The following is a 19,605-nucleotide window of genomic DNA, read 5'->3' as shown; positions in this document are numbered from 1 at the left end:
ATGGATAATTTGTTTGGAGTGACAAAGTTTTATTCTTGTAGTTCTTTTATTACATTAAAAAGCAGTTATTGTTAATTTAACACATTTATGAGCACTGAAAGATAGCGGGATAATAAATATTCCTTTTTATTTGCCTCTTGAATTTGATGCTAGGGGCTGGACTCTAGCCCAGCTGGGTATAGGGTAAACCCTATATACAGGTGACCAATCTGCGACAGAGAGAGCCTCTTTCATTATTTCTCTGTAAAGTTTCACTACAGAGTCCGTTTGTTGGAAAAGAAAAGGTCTTTCGGTAAAAAAAAAAAAAGCAAGTCCTTACCTGGACCGTTTTGATCAGGATGACAGCATGTCAGTGCATTCTTTCTTTTTGCTCTCTGCACTGTTTACTGTCGGTCTTTATAACGGCAGGATAATTGGAGCTGTCCTTTCAACACGATAACAGCTTCAGGCAGTGATGGCCAGATGAAGCCTTGTGAGAACTTAACATTTTTCATCCAATTGGTTCAGAAAAAGGTTCTTTTCTCGATGCTTCATATGCACACAACCCCCCCTGCTGGTCAACACCTTAATTGTCATTGGCGTGGATGATGCAAACAGAGCTCTATTAATGTCAAAACCCTTGTCAGTGTATCAGTCAGTGTTTGAATAAATCCAACAGTACATGACATGTTTATGTTAAAGCTGTTGCAGTGCTTTGAAATGATGGGACAGTGATTGTGCTCATGAATACAGAGTGATGGTTTTTTTAAGAAATCATATTTTTCCACTGTGCTTAGACTCAGTTTCTCTTTTTGGTAATAACTTCTCTGGCTTTGGAGAAATCATGAAGGTGAAAACTGACACGTACATTTTTAGGGGTCCATTGCTCTTTATTATATTGTTCATAGATCACGACCGCACCCAAACCACTCTGAACCAACAAGACTTCAAACCTCATAACTGAAGTCAGTCACACGTAAAGAACTGCAGTTCATAAAGCACTTCCTGGATTCATCAGCACATGCTCTGAAGCTTTGACACACTGCGTCCCACACTGTGCTTTTGTTTTATTGTTCTTCATTTTGACGTTTTCCCATTATGTGTTTTATCCTATAGTAAAGTGTCCTTAGGTGTCTCGAAAGACGCTTTATAAATAAAATTTATTATTATTATTTACTGATTTTAGGATTTTTTAAGTGTTTTTGTACATAAATGGACAATTTTATATATAGTGGCTTGCAAAAGTATTCGGCCCCCTTGAACTTTTCCACATTTTGTCACATTACAGCCACAAATATGAATCAATTTTATTGGAATTCCAGGTGAAAGACCAATACAAAGTGGTGTACACGTGAGAAGTGGAACGAAAATCATACATGATTCCAAACATTTTTTACAAATAAATAACTGAAAAGTGGGGTGTGCGTAATTATTCAGCCCCCTGAGTCAATACTTTGTAGAACCACCTTTTGCTGCAATTACAGCTGCCAGTCTTTTAGGGTATGTCTCTACCAGCTTTGCACATCTAGTGACTGAAATTCTTGCCCATTGTTCTTTGCAAAACAGCTCCAGCTCAGTCAGATTAGATGGACAGCGTTTGTGAACAGCAGTTTTCAGATCTTGCTACAGATTCTCGATTGGATTTAGATCTGGACTTTGACTGGGTCATTCTAACACATGGATATGTTTTGTTTGAAACCATTCCATTGTTGACCAATATAGCCACCTTTCTTTGCAAGGACACTCAAAAGCCTGCCATCCATGGATTCTGTCAGTGTTTTGATCTGTTCACCATCAACATTGCGTGCAGCAGCAACCACAGCCTCCCAGACACTGTTCAGAGAGGTGTACTGTTTTCCTCCTTGTAAATCTCACATTTGATGATGGACCACAGGTTCTCAATGGGGTTCAGATCAGGTGAACAAGGAGGCCATGTCATTAGTTTTTCTTCTTTTATACCCTTTCTTGCCAGCCACGCTGTGGAGTACTTGGACGCGTGTGATGGAGCATTGTCCTGCATGAAAATCATGTTTTTCTTGAAGGATGCAGACTTCTTCCTGTACCACTGCTTGAAGAAGGTGTCTTCCAGAAACTGGCAGTAGGACTGGGAGTCGAGCTTGACTCCATCCTCAACCCGAAAAGGCCCCACAAGCTCATCTTTGATGATACCAGCCCAAACCAGTACTCCACCTCCACCTTGCTGGCGTCTGAGTCGGACTGGAGCGCTCTGCCCTTTACCAATCCAGCCACGGGCCCATCCATCTGGCCCATCAAGACTCACTCTCATTTCATCAGTCCATAAAACCTTAGAAAAATCAGTCTTGAGATATTTCTTGGCCCAGTCTTGACGTTTCAGCTTGTGTGTCTTGTTCAGTGGTGGTCGTCTTTCAGCCTTTCTTACCTTGGCCATGTCTCTGAGTATTGCACACCTTGTGCTTTTGGGCACTCCAGTGATGTTGCAGCTCTGAAATATGGCCAAACTGGTGGCAAGTGGCATCTTGGCAGCTGCACGCTTGACTTTTCTCAGTTCATGGGCAGTTATTTTGCGCCTTGGTTTTCCACACGCTTCTTGCGACCCTGTTGACTATTTTGAATGAAACGCTTGATTGTTCGATGATCACGCTTCAGAAGCTTTGCAATTTTAAGACTGCTGCATCCCTCTGCAAGATATCTCACTATTTTTGACTTTTCTGAGCCTGTCAAGTCCTTCTTTTGACCCATTTTGCCAAAGGAAAGGAAGTTGCCTAATAATTATGCACACCTGATATAGAGTGTTGATGTCATTAGACCACACCCCTTCTCATTACAGAGATGCACATCACCTAATATGCTTAATTGGTAGTAGGCTTTCGAGCCTATACAGCTTGGAGTAAGACAACATGCATGAAGAGGATGATGTGGACAAAATACTCATTTGCCTAATAATTCTGCACTCCCTGTAGGAAGGCAACCATAATATCAGCTAGCTCTACATATTCCTTCTTTCTCATTGCCTCCCAACATTACTCCTCTCCCCTTCCTTTGTCTTCAGCAAAAGGTTGCACAGTACCCACTGTCACCCTGTTGGTTAACAGCATAGGAGTGCACTGGCTTGTGTGCCTTTATTTATTTATTGTTTGTTTGTTTTTGTTCCTTTCTCCTTCACAGTGATTTGTAATTTCAAACTCAACCATGTTAAATGTCAGTTGTACTTATAGAACAATAGTGAGTACCATGTTACTTGGTGAACAGAAGCATAACCAGTGAAACAGTGACTTACAAGACTTGTGAATACACTAGAAGCACATCAGCATTCAATTAGTGCTGTCAACATTAATCTTGTTAAAATGACGTTAACGCCATAACTGCGTTAACGCATCCGTTATCGAGTTAGGGATCCCCCTAGAATCTAAATCTAAGTTGGATGTACTACATGTGATGGAGACAATAAACAACTTAGCTCGTTTATCAGAACATCTGTCAGAGTGAATCACTTCTGCAATTCCAGGTCAAACAGAAACTCTATGAAGCTCATCTAAATCTAAAAATTATTTCCTTTCTTAAACTTCCTATGTCTGGTGGTTTGTTATTATACCATCTGTGAAATCATGTGACCAAACAGAAACAGACACTGAAAACATTTCATGTCAGCAGTTTTCAGAGGCTTTTTTCTTATTTTTGAAGAAGAGAAAGAAACAAAGTCTATGCTTAATCATCCAGGTAAGGAAATCCCCAAAAGTTGATTCTGTTCATCTGGACGTAGCGTTTTCAGTGGGAGAAAAGTTTCGGCAACTGACTTCTTCAGTCTCAGCTGACTGCAGGTTTCCCCAAACTTATAAACAGTACATTGCATAATTACTGAAACTAGCACCACTGACAAACAATCTGAGGTCAGTTTCATGATCATTAATATCAATACTAATATCACAAAATGTCATGACACCAATCAATGGCTATTGATCATTGATCAAAGACCACTGATCAATGGTCATGAGTAGCATTCACAGAGAGTTGGGGAATGGCTGCTATTAATTGTAAGATGGTGAAAGTACCCTTAGGCCCCCTCCTCGATTCAGAGATGGTCTTTCCCTTTTCACGCAAATGGCCTCCTTGACTTCACGCTCAAACCAGCGTTCCTCCCTGTCCAGGATGTGTGCATCCTCATCACACTTAACAGTGTACACTATATTACTCTGTTTGTGTTGGGTGGACCAATTTTTGGCACAGTGTGTTTTGGGATTTAAAAGCCACAGAGACGCGGTGTTTAGAAAAAATGCATCTCAACCGTTCCGATACTCCTGACACATACGGGATCACTGAGGGTTTTTTCTTAGGCAGCAGTTGTCCTTCTCTCCTGGACCGTCTGGAGCTTTCTTTAGGTGCCTTCCCAGCTTTGACAAAAGTCCAGCTGGGATAACCACATTTACTCAGGTCCTTCTTGATGTGATGTTCTTCTGCTTCCCTGGCCGCTGTGTCAGTGGGGATGGTGTTTACTCTGTGTTGTAGCGTCCTGATGACACCCAATTTGTGCTTAAATACTGATCCGTATGCGTAGGATTACGGTACACATCAACTTTTAAATGTCCCCCATCACTGATGGAAATCTCAGAGTCTAAGAAGGCTAACCTGCCACTTTTTCTATCCTCCCTGGTGAATTTGACGTGTTGGTACAAGTTAATGTGATCTGTGTATTTGGTACGTCCGAGATTTGATTTTCACCCAGGTGTCCACTTCTTTCATGTACAAGTTGGCCACGATAGGTGAAACTGGGGAACCCATGGCACACCCATGTTTCTGCCTGTAGTACTGACCCTTGTATGTAAAATAGGTGGAATGAAGACACAGTTCCAAAAACAAACCAACTTGGTCAGTGCTGAGAGCGGTCCTGATGCTGAGGTTGGTGTGTTTACAGACTAAGATTCTATGAATCAGACACTACAGAAAACTTCAGAAATGTCTGATATCTGCACACAGAGGTCTGAGGGATCTTCCAGGAATGATGGTGCTATTTTCAGGAGGTGATGAGTTTTTGACTTTGTGATATCTGATCTAACCTTATAGAGCAGCTTGGGTTTACAGTATAACTTACCATGGCGATATATCCCAGAGTGCAATAAAATTCCTTAGTTAGAAAGATAGAACATGTTTGAACTTTAAAATAGTCTATATGCAGTATAAGAGCTCGATCTAAAGCTGCTTTCATGAAGAGCTGTTAAACTTACAGTTATTTGATGGAGGTTGTAAATTTCAGCTCTGATAACATGAAGCTGGACTGGAGGAGAAATGTGTTCAGCAGAAAAATTTATTACTCAGGAAGACATGCATCATGTGCTCTTTAGTGTCAGATTACATGATTTCACAGAGCCAAGGTGTGTCTGAAAGAGTGCAGCAATTCAGGTAGGAAGATATGTTTGAGTCTTTCAGCTGATTTATTGTGATGAAACTGTCTGAAAATTCAGCCTGTGAAGGTTTACAGCTCTGATCTGTGAGGCACTGAACAGAGTTCAGAATTCAGGAAGAATTCTTTAGCTAAAGCTCAGTAAAACTCAGTAAACCTGTTAAACTCTGGATCTTTAAAAGGATTGCTGATTTCTTTTTCACTCACAGAATCACTGACGTCAGCGGAGACTTTCACAGATTCAGTTTTCAAGAGATTTTATGGAAACAGGATCATCCATACAACAAATAATGCAGAACTCAGGACATCACCATAACGCTTCTCATTTACTCGAAGCTCTTTCTCAACAAGCTGCTTCATTCATCGACCTGTGTGACAGCAGAGAACCCAGCATGACAGCGATCATAGATGAGCTTCAGCAGATCTCTGCCAATGTAAAACGAGGTCGACAGGAATCAATGATTTTCATACTACTAGGACTTTCTGTTGCTGGAGTTGGAGCTGGAGCAATATTACATGCAGAAGAATTCTTTCCAGTTTTGAGTATAGTTATTGGTGTGTTATTACTTCTAACTGGAATTATTCTTGCTGTCACGTTCTTTAAAAATCAAATCACTGAAGAATTTGAAAATGCCCCTAAAATGAAAAGATCAGTGAAAGAGTTCGGGGTGATTGTTGCTGATCTGAGGAACTGTCTCAGGGCTGTAAATAGTGCGTGTGGACATCTTCGTGTAGCTTCAGTTGGAGCTGAGGCTTTAAAATGTATCAGACTGGAGATCAACATACTGGAGCTGTTCTCCATCGCTGCAATGCTCAGAACATTCACACCTGTACCCTGCAACACAGAGATCTCTGACGACTATAAAAAGGCTGCTGATGAGTTTGTAAAGATGAAATCAGACCTCAGAACAGTTTTCATTCAGGAAGGTGCAGAGAACTGCCTGATAACCATAAACCATTTTTCTGGTTCAGACTGGATCCTTGTGGCGGGTGCACATCAGTAAACATGATGAATGCAGGTAGCAATGAAAGTGTGATACCCTGTGGCAGAAAAATCCATACTTATTTCTGAACATTATATTAAAAAAATGCTTCTTTATGACACTGAACATTAAACTCCAATGAACAGTTTGGAGTCAATATACAGAAGATGAACATCCAGAAAAAAGTTGTATTATTTCTAATGACACACAGACGTCTGGACAACGCTGCTTGTATGAAATGCTGTATGCTTGCACAGCTGGACTCCAGATTAATAATTAATCTCAGATAACAAATGTAAAGTTATTTAATGAAGCCACCAGCCATGCTTATCATGATGTTCAATATTTAAACTAATATGTCAGTAATAATTCAGTGACATAAAAAATACAATAAATAAAGCTCAGAAAACTGATGATTTTGCTGTTTGTGTTCTTTTGTCTTTAACACACTATAACAAGTAAAAGTCCTGCACTGAAAATCTAAATGAAGTGCAAATAACGTCTTGATGCACCACTGATCAATGGTCATGAGTACCATTCACAGAGAGTTGGGGAATGGCTGCAATCACAGGATTGTAAGATGGTGAAAGTACCCTTAGGCCCCCTCCTCGATTCAGAGATGGTCTTTCCCTTTTCACATAAATGGCCTCCTTGACTCCCCGCTCAAACCAGCGTTCCTCCCTGTCCAGGATGTGTACATCCTCATCACACTTAACAGTGTACACTATGTTACTTTGTTTGTGTCGGAGGACCATTTTTTGGTGCAGTGTGTTTTGGGATTTAAAAGCCACAGAGACGCAGTGTTTAGAAAAAAATGTGAGTTTTGCTTCTTTTCTGTCTCATGTGTCAGATTAATCCCAGCTGTGTTTCCCTCCTGTTTCCCATTCCCTCGTTACTCCCTGGTGTATTTAAGCCCTGTGTTTTCCTGTCTGTTGTTGTGTTGTTAACTACCCTCTCTGTGGTGTGTGTGTTACCCTGTGTTCCTAGTTAAATCCTAGTTCTCTTTTTCTGGCCTAATTTCTAGTTTTTTCTAGTTTTCCAGTGTGAATTTCATGGTTCTAGTTTCCTGCTTAGTTTCTAGTATTCCTTAATTGGAGTCATGAAAAGCACAATCAAGCTGCCTCTTTTAGTTAAGTCTTTTGTTTCATGAGTCATGCATTTGGGTCCTTCATCCTACCTGCCACATGACACAAACAAGCCACTCCATACAGAATCTCAGTGAGAGGTCCAATATTAGAATCACTTAATTACTCAGGTTATCTGTTTATAGTCATTGTCTTGGTTATTGGTAACTTATCCTTGATCACAATCTTTTTAGCATTAAGCATGACTAAAATGAGTTCTCTTATTCAAAATCATGCATGGTGAAGGGCCGGACTCACATTTCACATCTTCCATCTATCTTCCTGGAGCCGCTCTCACACACTGACACTGATCCCCTAACATCAAAGCGGAATCATGCCAAAGCATACAAAATCCAGATGTGACAGACATCTGATATTTATATTATTAGAATTAAAGGTGATTTTAATTCTTATTAGCAAAAGCACATGTGAATAAACTTCATTTTAACCCTGTATTATTTTACTCATGAAAGTTCTTTAATTTCACTTTTGGATAAAGTGTAAGTTAAAAGCGATCTCAATCTCTTTGGCACAAGTCAAAATTAAATAGAAAAACAGAATTCATACGTAAGCAAATCTGATATAAAGTTCAAGTACAAATATGTTCCCTGTTTTAGGATCACACACTAATGTTAACAGATCAATAAAACTTATTAAATAGTTTGTGTAATCAACAGGGAAAAAATAAAGGAATAAAACTGTGTCTAAGACTAAGACTGATGCTTGTCTGATATAGTCTTTGAATTTATCTGATAACATGTGCAATATGTGAAAGAGACCTTGATGTCTGAGGGATCTTTTAGGAATCGTCACGCTATTTTTCTGAAAAATGATTGGTCAGTAGTCAGCGACTTCTTACCTGTTAATCTCTCGTCTGGCAGATTAGGATTCAGACAAATATTCCACTTTCACTTGACTCCACTTTCATTGGCCTTTAATGAAGTTTTAACATTTCAATGTGTAGAATCCTTTAAATTTAAACGACTTTATTTAAAATCCAAGCTAGACACAGAACAAAAATTTTTATTTATCACACTCGGTTAATGTGCATTAACTATTCTCTGCATATTTATGCCAAGTTCAAAAAGTCACGTGTGAAATGTGGCAGGATTTTTTTCACCTTCATCAGCCTCAGTTTTATCAGACTGCTGACACTTCTCTGGGTCCCACTCTGCACGTCAGTTAAACCAGTCTGACCAGCAGTTCCACTTTGGTTCCATCGGCATTTGATTACAGCAGAAACATGCAAACATGCAAAAACAAAAGGTGACCTAATTTAATAATTTCTCATTTCATGAGCTTTTGTTTAATATGAACATCCATAACTTGAATAGGAGATATATGACAGAAAATAAGGCAAATCAGAATATTAAACTGCTTCAGTGAAGACGTCACAGTTCAACTTGTGAACTTTTATAACTGAAACCTCCTGAGATTACACCTGAACACATTATTTCAGGTTAACAATGGTGATGTTCAATTCAATGCAGTCAGTGCACTGAAATAGGGCTGGGTATCATCACTGATTTCTATAATCGATTCGATTCAATTCAATTCAATTTGGACTCTGACAGTCAGAAATATTATAATTCTGATCATTTATCAGTACATATCCATATGTTATATCTATGTATAAAAAAACTAATCTGACACTTGTGAGACTTCATCAGAGGTGTAAATGTCACAGCAGATGCCATTGTGTCAAAGTAACTGAGGATAAAAACACAGAAACACATCATGGAGATTTTCCTGGCCTGGCTTTTTATAGCAGATAAAATATTCTGCAGTAGAACAAAAATGGAAGAAAACCATGAATCAACATATAAACACAACCAGATGCTGCTGAATTTACACAGAGAAAAGTTACAGAAGTTTTATTAGATACATGCAAGTGTTTTGTAATTTGGCATAATTTTAAAAAGTTTAAATTTCCTCGGTACTGAACAGCCAAAGTAAGGATTTCTTGTCAGAGGTAATTTAAGGAGAAAACAAAAAAACGGAAAAAAAGACAGCGGCTGACAGCGCTGTACACAACGATAGACTGGTGCGTAACAAGCAAGCAAATAATGCAGAAAACAGAGATTTTTGATGGGAAACTGTTCTTGAAGTACACTGAGAGAGAGGCAGCTGTGCAGGAAGTGTGATTTTTATCCGATATCTCACTTTATCTGAATTTCACAGATTGCATTGAGATTGCATGGACATCAGCTGGAGGTTTGCATCATTCCGTACTTCTTTGCATCCTCTGAAGCAATGAAGTGTGCTTCAGTCCTCAGAGCACTTTTGACCAACATGTGTATATTTAATAGAGGAAAAACTTAGTTCTTTAGGTCCCCCTGCTGGATATCTTTAGGATTTATTGTTTCCAAACTTTAACCCTGTGAAATCTAAATGGTCATAGTGAGGACAAAAACTCCAACCCTAGGTTTTTGTGAAAAAGTGAAATGGACCTTTTTGGAAGAAATGTGAACAGTTTTAATGCATGTGAGAATGTTTGTAATTATTATATTATATTATATTTGTAATTCCTGGTTTATATCTCTTGGATATATATCTTTTATATACTTATAAATGCACCATGGGGGGCTTGGGGTGAAACAGCATTTTGGTACGCTGTATACTGTGGATACTGTTGTACTGACAATAAAGCTCTTGAATCCTAAATCTTGAATCTTGAATGTTTGTTTTATTTTCTCTGTCTGGGTTGATGTTGAGTCATGTCTGTACAATAACTCTACTTCATTGAAACTTTAATGTCACTAAGTAAAACAGTCCTGGGACAAGTTCAGCATTGAAAACTAAACATTAAGTACACCCATCTTTGTGCTTCCGAGCTGACTGGGAGCTGTAATTGGTCCAGCATGTCCCGAGGTAGGATTTGATGGTCTGGGACAGTCTAGGAGAAAGACTCTCAGACCTCGAGTGTCAGAAAGAGACTGCAGGAAGGAGTGAGCTTTTAAAACAGAACACATTGAGCCCGGTTGTTCAATCAGCAGATTACTTTTCAACAAGCTCCCAGAGCACAAAACTATGGAGGAGGAGTCTTCAGTGCTGCCTTTATTACCTCTTTTAGCAGAGGATATACTGGAACCATTTATTAAATTTCTGAAAGGACAGAAGAAAAAGCCGCCCCATAATTCACAGCAACAGATCATCCAACGCTTCACTAAAACAATCAGCAAAACTGACAAAGTGAAGCTTTTGTGTGATGTAATACCATAAGCTGCTAAAATGTTTAGCAGTTTCAAAAACATCAATAAGAGTTGAACACAAAACTGAACTGTGAACCTCGCACTGCTGGAAGAACATCTGGTCACCAGTTTATTTGACCACTGGACAGATTTACAAAGCAGGGGAAATTATTATGATGCCAGTCGCAGGGTGAGCTACAGGATTAGCATTTATATACAAAGACCCAGACAGTTCATTAATAACCAGCTTTCTGCAAAGAGAGGCTCAAAAACCAGCAGAACAAGTGAAGGAGCGTGAGGGAGAGAGTGATGTAGGCCTGCCAACCCAAATAATAACCTCAGGTTTTACACTCATGTTTCTCTCTGAAAACAATAAAGCAGTGAGCAATATATTTCTGATTTAAGAATATGACATCCAAATCGTGTGTCCTGTGTATCATTGGTAACTTTCACAAGATCACCTTAACCATGCAGAAATCTAAAAAATTAATGGATTATTGGGCGAATTGTGTTACTTACTTACATTACTTACCTACATTGCTGCCTTAATAAAAAGAGATTTCTCTAGTATCAAAATAATCCAGCATCATAATATAAAGCAAAATGTTAATAAATGAAATTAAATACTGCAAATGTTAATTAATTTTGTCTAAAGAAAAAAAATCAAAATACTTTAAATTTGATTGAATGTTACTAAAACAGAGGTCAGAGAAAACCCACATTTTCTTATTTCTTTAGAGCCTGTGGAGCAAAATGAACATACAAGGACAAGACTCAGCTATTTAAGTGTTTGATCTTTGCAGGCATCGACCTTAATGTTCTCATAACTGGGATTGTAGTAAATAATTGAAAAGGTTGTGCCAAAGTTTCTAAACATACCACACTGCCACCTACGGGGACTTTTATAAAGACCTGTGATGGTCTTATTTTTGAAAAGTAGGGAGGGTCCTGCTGTGAGAGCATGTGATCGCTTCCTGTCAGTACAAAAACTGCACACTCACTCCCCTCTGATCTCTCTGCCTCCTCAGCAACAGAGAGCTTCCTGAAACCAACACAACAGGTAAGAAACCAAGATTCAAACTCAGACTAAATGATTTCACAAAAAAATAAATCTAACATTGTGGAAAGCAGGAGAAAAGTTATCATCAAAAAAATACATTTGAATGATTTACGGGAAACTTAAAACAGGAAAGCAAAACATTTGTGTGATTTATAGTTATATTTATAGATCTATAGCTGTATTCATGTGTGAGCATGGTTCATTTTTGTACAATAAACCGTAGAAACCTTTAATGAATGCAGAAAGAACAAACAGGTCTCAGTGTGACAGAATCTCTCTGTAATTCTGAGACTGAGTCAGATGATGGCAGAGCGTCACAGAGGAGAACAAACACAAGTTCTGTATTTAAGTGTCCTCCTCAATATCAAATAAACAGCATTTTTTTTCTAGAGACCAACGTCTGTTTAAGCATCGCTGTGTGAAGACTCCTTCAGCCACTTCATCACCATGGCAACAGAGTGAGTGACTACAACACTTCACTAGCTGATCCCTGGTAGTTAGGAGCACACTCGCCTGCTGTTGTTCGTCTTTAATTGTGGTCAAACAGCTTGTAGAAGCATTACTGCCACCTTTACGTATCAGTAGAACATTACATCCTCCAAGGTAGTAAAACAATGAGAAATACAGACAAAGAACAGATAAAAACAGTCACAAGAACAATTCATAGAAAAATAGAAACTCAAAACATAAAGACCAGGCTGCACAATCAGCACCTGACCACGTGCACATCTCAGCTGCCACCACAGCTTTTAGTTTCCTGGACCAGTCTGCATGAGTCACTATGTTAAAAGACAGATATTAAACAAAATTCAAATGTGTGGCACAAGAAAAGGCAGACATTTCACCATCTCCTGTTTTGAAATGTATTCAGCCAACAAAAACACACAAACTCTTGTGTAATTTATGCATGAAGACCTTGAAAAACAGTGCTGAGGTTGCTATTGTGAAACATTCAACATCAGCTCAGCTGCTCATTAGAGAGAGTCTGAGCAGCATTTCTGTGTTTATGCAGCTCAAAAACCTGAACCGAATCGGCCTGTACTTGGACAAAGATGTGTGTCCACTAAATACAGTGAGTGTTCAGGAAAATGGTCAACACCCTGGAGGAAAGATTATCATCAGCCTGCACTAAAGCAACATCACCAGGCAAACTGTTCCAGATGACCTGAGGGATGACTCTGAGGCTGATGTTGGAGACCATGCAGTTTTTGTGATTGTCATCCAAGAGTAAAGGTTCAGTTTACAAAAGAATAATGAATGAATCCATCTGCAGCCTTCCTGGTGGATAGTAGACACTCTGTACCAAGGAAAACAGTGTTGCCTTTACAGACTGCATACACATTAAGGTTGCATTATTCTGAAGCTGTCCTCTCAGTCGGAGGTTTTTGTACTTCAGAAAGCTATTCTGTTCACGCCCTCATATGATAAGGGTGTTCTAATATTTTGCCCACAGCATGACCTTTTTTGACCTTTACATGGCTGCAGATAATGTTCTAGACAGATGTCAGAATTTGAGATCCCCACCAGAATTCATTCATCATGTTACAGAGCATCGGTGTTGTTTTAATGCACACAGAAGCTTTAGTATGCACAGGTTCACCCAGCTAACAGTGAGAAACCAAATCCTTCCTGTTATGGTTCAGCGTGGGTGAAACTCAGAGCTGACTTTGCCAGGTGACTTTTGCTTTTTTTTTAATTACATCTGAAGAGATGTCACAATTTTTAAAATATTTCATGGCAAAGGGGACCATGAATCAAAAACATAAAAAAGTTTATAAATAAAAGTGCATGTGAAAAACCAGGCAGACTGTTTCCAGCCTTTGTAAGCACTCACCAAATCATAAACCTCATCTCTGCATCTCTGCATATTAGCTATTGTAAAATATCTCCAAATAATTAACATTAACATTCATTCTACCAGCTGAGCTCTGTGCAGAACCCAATGCTGTATTTTTTTTATCTCAGAGGTTGTTTTTTTTTATTGTTTCATTTTATATTACTTTATCAAACACTTTGTTTGTAATGATTTGCCTTGTAGTGTCTGATTAGCTTTAGTTTGTTTGTTTTTTTTGTTTTTTATTTTTTTTGCAAATGCTGTGCTTCTGTTGACTTTGTTGATCTATGGTCTTCAGCTTGCAATGGAGCACTTTGCAGGTGAAGCACATGCAATGAGAATCAACACCTGTAAGTCTGTGGTCACAGTTCTTAGCCAGAACTGGGCAAAGTGCCTGCTCTGAGTCAGGGATAAGTTGCTGCCCTAAGGGGGGCACTTTAAGTATTTTTACTGAATTTAAGGATCTTGTTCTTGAGTGAGGGAATAACAGAGCAGGAGGTTAACAGATGCAGTGAAGGGAAATCCTGAAGCTGTCAATTTTACAGGTCAAGCTATTTGGATCAACTATTGCCACAAGCTCTGGGAAGTGGCTAAAAGGTTAAGATCAAGAATACAGGTGCCTGGGTTCTCCCTTAGAGATAGAGTGATGCACACGGTCATTCAGGAGGGACTCACAGTATGACCTGACTCTGTTCTAAGGATATGTTGTTGTTAATTGATTTATGTTGATTCTCTGTATTATTGTGAAGCAATTGGTGGGCCTTTGGGTTTTTAAATATGCTATATAAATAAAAGTTTACTGTATTGTATTGTGATATGGGTTCCTCCTGGGCAAGTTCCACCAGAAGAAAAGGGTGAACTCTGGGGGACACTAAGGACACGGAGGAGAGATTACATTTCTCGGCTGGCCTGGGAACACCTTAGTGTTCTCCAGATAAGCCGGGGAAGGCGCCTGGGGACAAGGTAGTCTGGGCTTCTCTGGTTAGGCTACTGTTCCCATGACGCAGCTTTAGATAAGAGGTAGAAAATGCATTAATGGAAACTGTGTTTTATCATTTATTATATCACTTCTTTACTCCAAACATGCAGTGAGAGCTACACAAAAAGATTAGTTTTATTAAACATATAAGTTTGTATAAATTAAATAAATTTAATGAAAATGAAAAATTATGTACAGACACAAACGATGCAGACATATAAAGTCATACTGAATAAATTGTTTGATTATTCAGCAGGATGAAGAAAAACTCATCGAACAGTGTCCAGATCAGTTCAGGACCTCCTGCCGTCTACAAACTGAAACCACAGAAAAAGAACTTTGGAAGATTCACAAGAGTAACTGTAGGTGAAAAAAATCCAGACAAGATAAATAAAACCATCTTACTTGTGGGTGAAACTGGAGCAGGAAAATCTGCTCTGATCAACGCTCTGGTCAACTACACCATGGGAGTGAAGTGGGAGGAAAAAGTCTGGTTTCAGATCGTAGAGAAGAGCAGTCAGACAGAAAGTCAGACATCAGATGTGATCGTGTACGAGATCTTTGGTTTTGAAGATAAAACTCTGCCCTACTCTCTGACCATCATTAATACTCCTGGATATGGAAAAAAGAAAGGGATTAAACACGATGAAATTGTCAGGCAAAAATTATTGGACTTGTTCCGATCAGAGGATGGAATTCATGAAGTTCATGCAGTGGGTCTGGTGGTGAAGGCGGGGGAGAATCGTCTCACTGACCGACTCACGTACATCTTCAACTCAGTGCTGTCTTTATTTGGAAAAGATGTGGGTAGAAACATTGTAGTTCTCATCACACACTCAGGGATTGGAACACCTACAACTACACTTAAAGCTTTTGATGATGCAAACATTAAATGTGTCAGAAATAAGGAAAATGTGCCTGTTCACTTCCTGTTTAATAACCAACAGAACATCCTGAGAAAAAATGAAAATGAGTTTTTTCTATTGCACGCATGGAAAGTAACAAATACAGAATTCCGTCGATTAAAAGAGTTTCTGGAGAAGACTTCACCTCAACAGCTGCAGACATTTATGTTGAATGAACGAATCAGACTAACAGCCTGCATCCAAAACCTGCATGAAAGAATTGAACTGACTGAACTGAAACAGTCAGAAATCCAACAGTTTCAACAAGCTCTGATGAATAAAAACCAGGAGAATAAGAAGTTCACTGTTGAAATTGATGAGGTCTACAAAGAGAAAAGACCTATAAATGGTGGGAGACGGTCGTTTTTTTATGAAGGAGCTGTCTGCTGTATGGTCTGTGAGGAGAACTGTCACTTCCCTGGATGCACAATTGCCTCCAACCCTGAAACCTGTGAGGTTATGGAAGAGGGCCACTGTACTTCATGTACTGGTAGGTGTCCTGCATCAAATCACGTGAAAGACAAGTGGAGGTATGTGGCCAGTAGAAAGAGAGTTCAGGGGACCAAAGAAGAAATAAAAATGAAGTTTAAGAACAAAGGGAAACTTTTAAAACGTCTAAATGAGGTCATGAAAGTTCTAACCAGAGAGAAGTCAGACTACCTGGATGAGTCCTACCAACTTGTTGTCACACTGCAGCGGAACGTTAATTCAGTGTCAGCTTATGTACATGTGGACTTCCTGATTGAGAAGATGAAGGAGAGAGGAGACACAGAGAAGGTCCAGAAACTGGAGGAGATGAGAAGCAGAGTGGATGAAAGAACCAGAGCAGCATTAAGGTACATTCAGTTAAAAGCACTTCAATAAGGAGAAATGATCTGAGAGATTTATTGAAGTACAGAGTTAAAGTAATAAATTAGAGTTGAATTTGATGGTGTAGGAAAGAAAGAGAACAGCAAGACAACTTGCAAAAGTGTCATTCAACCCAGAAATGAAAAATGTTCACCTTCAAAGTAAAAGCTATGTCATTCTGCTACAAAAAACACATTTCAAAAGCAGCAACTTTTACTGTGACGGCGACATTCTCCATTTCCGTTTTTTGTAGCACTCAGCTATTATTAGTTGGGAAGTGTTTGGAGACCAGTTGGTGCTTTTTGTGCAAACTGTGGATGACTGTGGCAGTCTGCTCATGGCCAAAGCAATCACAAGAAGATTTTTTGTGCTTCTGACATGTAAATAATCAGATTAAGCATGTAATGAGTCTATTTTTTCTTCTATGCAGGATCAGTAACAGATTATCAGAGGATGAAAATGTTGATCTGATCTCTTCAGGATTCCCTGCTGTCTACCAGCTGAGACCAAAGAAAGAGACATTTGGAACTTTGACAAGAATGACTGTTGGTGAAAAAAATGTGAAGAAAACAAATAAAACCATCTTACTTGTGGGTGAATCAGGAACAGGAAAATCCACTTTGATCAATGCTCTGGTCAATTACACCATTGGAGTGAAGTGGGAGGATGAAGTCTGGTTTCAGATCTTAGAGGATGTAAATACAAGTCAGGCAGAAAGTCAGACATCAGATGTGATCGTGTACGAGATCTTTGGTTTTGAAGATAAAACTCTGCCCTACTCTCTGACCATCATCGATACTCCTGGATACGGAGACACCAGGGGGATTGGATGTGATGAGATTGTCATTCAAAGATTATTTGACTTGTTCCGATCAGACGATGGAGTTCGTGAAGTTCATGCAGTGGGTCTGGTGATGAAGGCGAGCGTTAATCGACTGAGTAACCGACTGTCATACATCTTTGATTCAGTGATGTCTCTGTTTGGAAAAGACATGGAGAAAAGCATTGTAGCTCTGATCACACACTCAGATGGAAGACGTCCTAAAAATGCTTTTCAAGCTCTTGAAGCAGCAAAAATAAACTGTGCCAAAAATGAGAAGAACCAGCCTGTTCACTTCCTGTTTAATAGCTGCCAGCATGAAGACCGAACAGAGGAAGAAGAATACCTGAAAATTGCTGGTCAAATATCAGAGAAAGGAATGAGAGATTTCACAGATTTTCTGGAAAAAACTTCACCTCAAAAACTTGACAAAACTGTGGATGTTCTGAATGAACGAATCAGACTGACAGCCTGCATCCAAAACCTGCAAGACAGAATCAAACTCACTGAACTAAAGCAGACAGAAATCAGACAGATTCAAGAAGCTCTGAAAAAACATAAAGAAGGGATGAAAAAACATCAGAATTTCACTGTTGAACTTGATGAAGTCTACAAAGATAAAAAACATATAAATGGTGGAATGTATTTTGTTTTTTATAGAGGAGCCGTCTGCTGTACAATCTGTGAAGAGAACTGTCACTATCCTGGATGCACAATGGCCTGGTATGCTAAACACTGTGAGGTCATGAAAGATGGCTGCTGCACTGTTTGCACTGGGAAGTGTCTTGCATTAGATCATGTGAAAGAAAACTGGATCTATGTGACAAAGACAAGAAAAATTCAGAGGGCTATAGAAGATGTGAAACAGAAGTATGAAAAGCACAAGGCAGAAAGTCAAAACACACTGAGCTTGTTGCAAAATCTTGAACGTGAAATGAACCAACTGACAGCAGAGAAGTCACAGTTACTGGATGAGTCCTACCAACATCTTGTCAGACTGGAGCAGATCGCTCTGAAAGCTGATTCAGCGTCCACTATTCTCCACCTGGACTTCCTGATTGAGAAGATGGAGGAAGAAGGAAACACAGAGAAGGTCCAGAAACTGGAGGAGATGAGAAGCAGAGTGGATGAAGGAACCATAGACGCTCTGCAGTACACTTACAGTATGGTCAAAAAAGTGCCAAAAACAAAGATTCACTAAAGTAAAAAAATGTTTTTAAAAATCAAATTTTTAAACATCATCTTTAAACATCAAACATTCCCTTTTTTAGATGAATTTTTGTTTGATAAATGTGGAAATTTGCACCACAAACCACACCAGCGTTTTGTCAGATCAAGCAAGGCTTGTCAACTTAATAAATAAATATACATTTTTCTCCTTTCACCCCAGACAACAAAGTTCTTCACCCATTTGCATCCATCCTTTACATTACTGCCATCTTGTGTCAGCAGCCAGCTATCGATGCTGAAAGCTGCGCTTGTTTCATGCTCATAGGAAAGTGTAGTCTCTGTTCGATGGCCGTGTCAACATCCAGAAGCTGGGGAGCATGTCTTGTCTAATAAAACAGGCAAGTTGAGCAGGTGCAGACTCAGCAGTGCTGTCGGATTAATATCTGTAAAAATGTCTAATATGACACCATGTGAGTGATGTGTGGATGATGTTGCTTTGAAAAAAAAACTCTGTTTAATTTTTCCGTTTAAAACATTTAATTTTCATTCATATTTTAATCTCCCCATAGCTATCGACAGTTAACTGTGTCACATAATTCTCAAGCTTTTTAATTCAGCAGATTTTTTTTCTTATGTTATTAATGCATTTTTATATTCTTAAAAATAACTAGCTTAGCTTTATGTAAAAATCATTGTATGCAATATTTTAAAATTGTGTTCAACTAATAATACACAATTAATTCATGTAGAGTAACAGTAAAAATATCATTGTATGATGAGAGAGACTCGGGACTCAGTGGAGAAATCCAGTCCAGTCCTGAAATCTGATCTTCTTTTATCTGATTGATAGTTTGGATTCTTCATGTGTGTTCATGCTCTCAATGACTGCTTGAAATATTTCTGATGACTCAGGCCGAGTGGAAACATTTGGATCTCTTCACGTTGGACTTGATTTGTTCAAATTCTCTATATTCTGTTCTTCCACATGAAATCATCTCCTGCTTGATGCACTTTTCTGTCAATCCTGAATAAAATCTCAGCTTCATTCAGTCAGTCTGCTCAGTGTCCTCACTGGATCATCAGCTGTTTCTCTTTGTAGGTTCTTAAAAGTTAAGTCCAAAAGTATTTAAACAATAGCACAGTAACACACCTTTTGTAATTTGGCATCTTTATAGCAACACATTGTTCAAGTTAAACAACACTTTTTAATTTAAGAGGATGAACAATGATTTTGCATTTACTGTTTATGGTCCTTAATGTTTGTCTGCATTCATCTGGACCATGAAATTATGACCAATTAGTTTAGAAGTTAATTTTTCTAGCAATAGTGTCCT

At 38.9% G+C, this 19,605-nt stretch overlaps 1 protein-coding gene across 2 annotated transcripts; it reads left to right on the top strand.

The window, feature by feature from the left end:
• Nucleotides 1-11,663: 11,663 nt before the first annotated feature.
• Nucleotides 11,664-19,324, top strand: LOC116321274. Of its 2 annotated transcripts, none has more exons than XM_039615129.1 (4): nucleotides 11,664-11,714; nucleotides 12,105-12,172; nucleotides 14,781-16,268; nucleotides 16,712-19,324. In XM_039615129.1, the coding sequence occupies exons 2-4, from the start codon at nucleotides 12,162-12,164 to the stop codon at nucleotides 18,300-18,302; spliced, it is 3,090 nt and encodes a 1,029-aa protein (XP_039471063.1). In that variant the 5' UTR covers nucleotides 11,664-11,714; nucleotides 12,105-12,161; the 3' UTR covers nucleotides 18,303-19,324. The 2 variants fall into 2 exon arrangements, with proteins under 2 accessions (XP_039471063.1, XP_039471064.1); XM_039615130.1 differs by having other exon boundaries at nucleotides 11,678-11,714; nucleotides 14,784-16,268.
• Nucleotides 19,325-19,605: the final 281 nt, after the last annotated feature.

The sequence above is a fragment of the Oreochromis aureus genome, linkage group 7 (assembly GCF_013358895.1).
Source record: "Oreochromis aureus strain Israel breed Guangdong linkage group 7, ZZ_aureus, whole genome shotgun sequence".
Classification (NCBI taxonomy): domain Eukaryota; kingdom Metazoa; phylum Chordata; class Actinopteri; order Cichliformes; family Cichlidae; genus Oreochromis; species Oreochromis aureus.
Note: the sequence above shows the minus strand (reverse complement) of the source record. Positions and strands in the feature narration are given on the sequence as shown.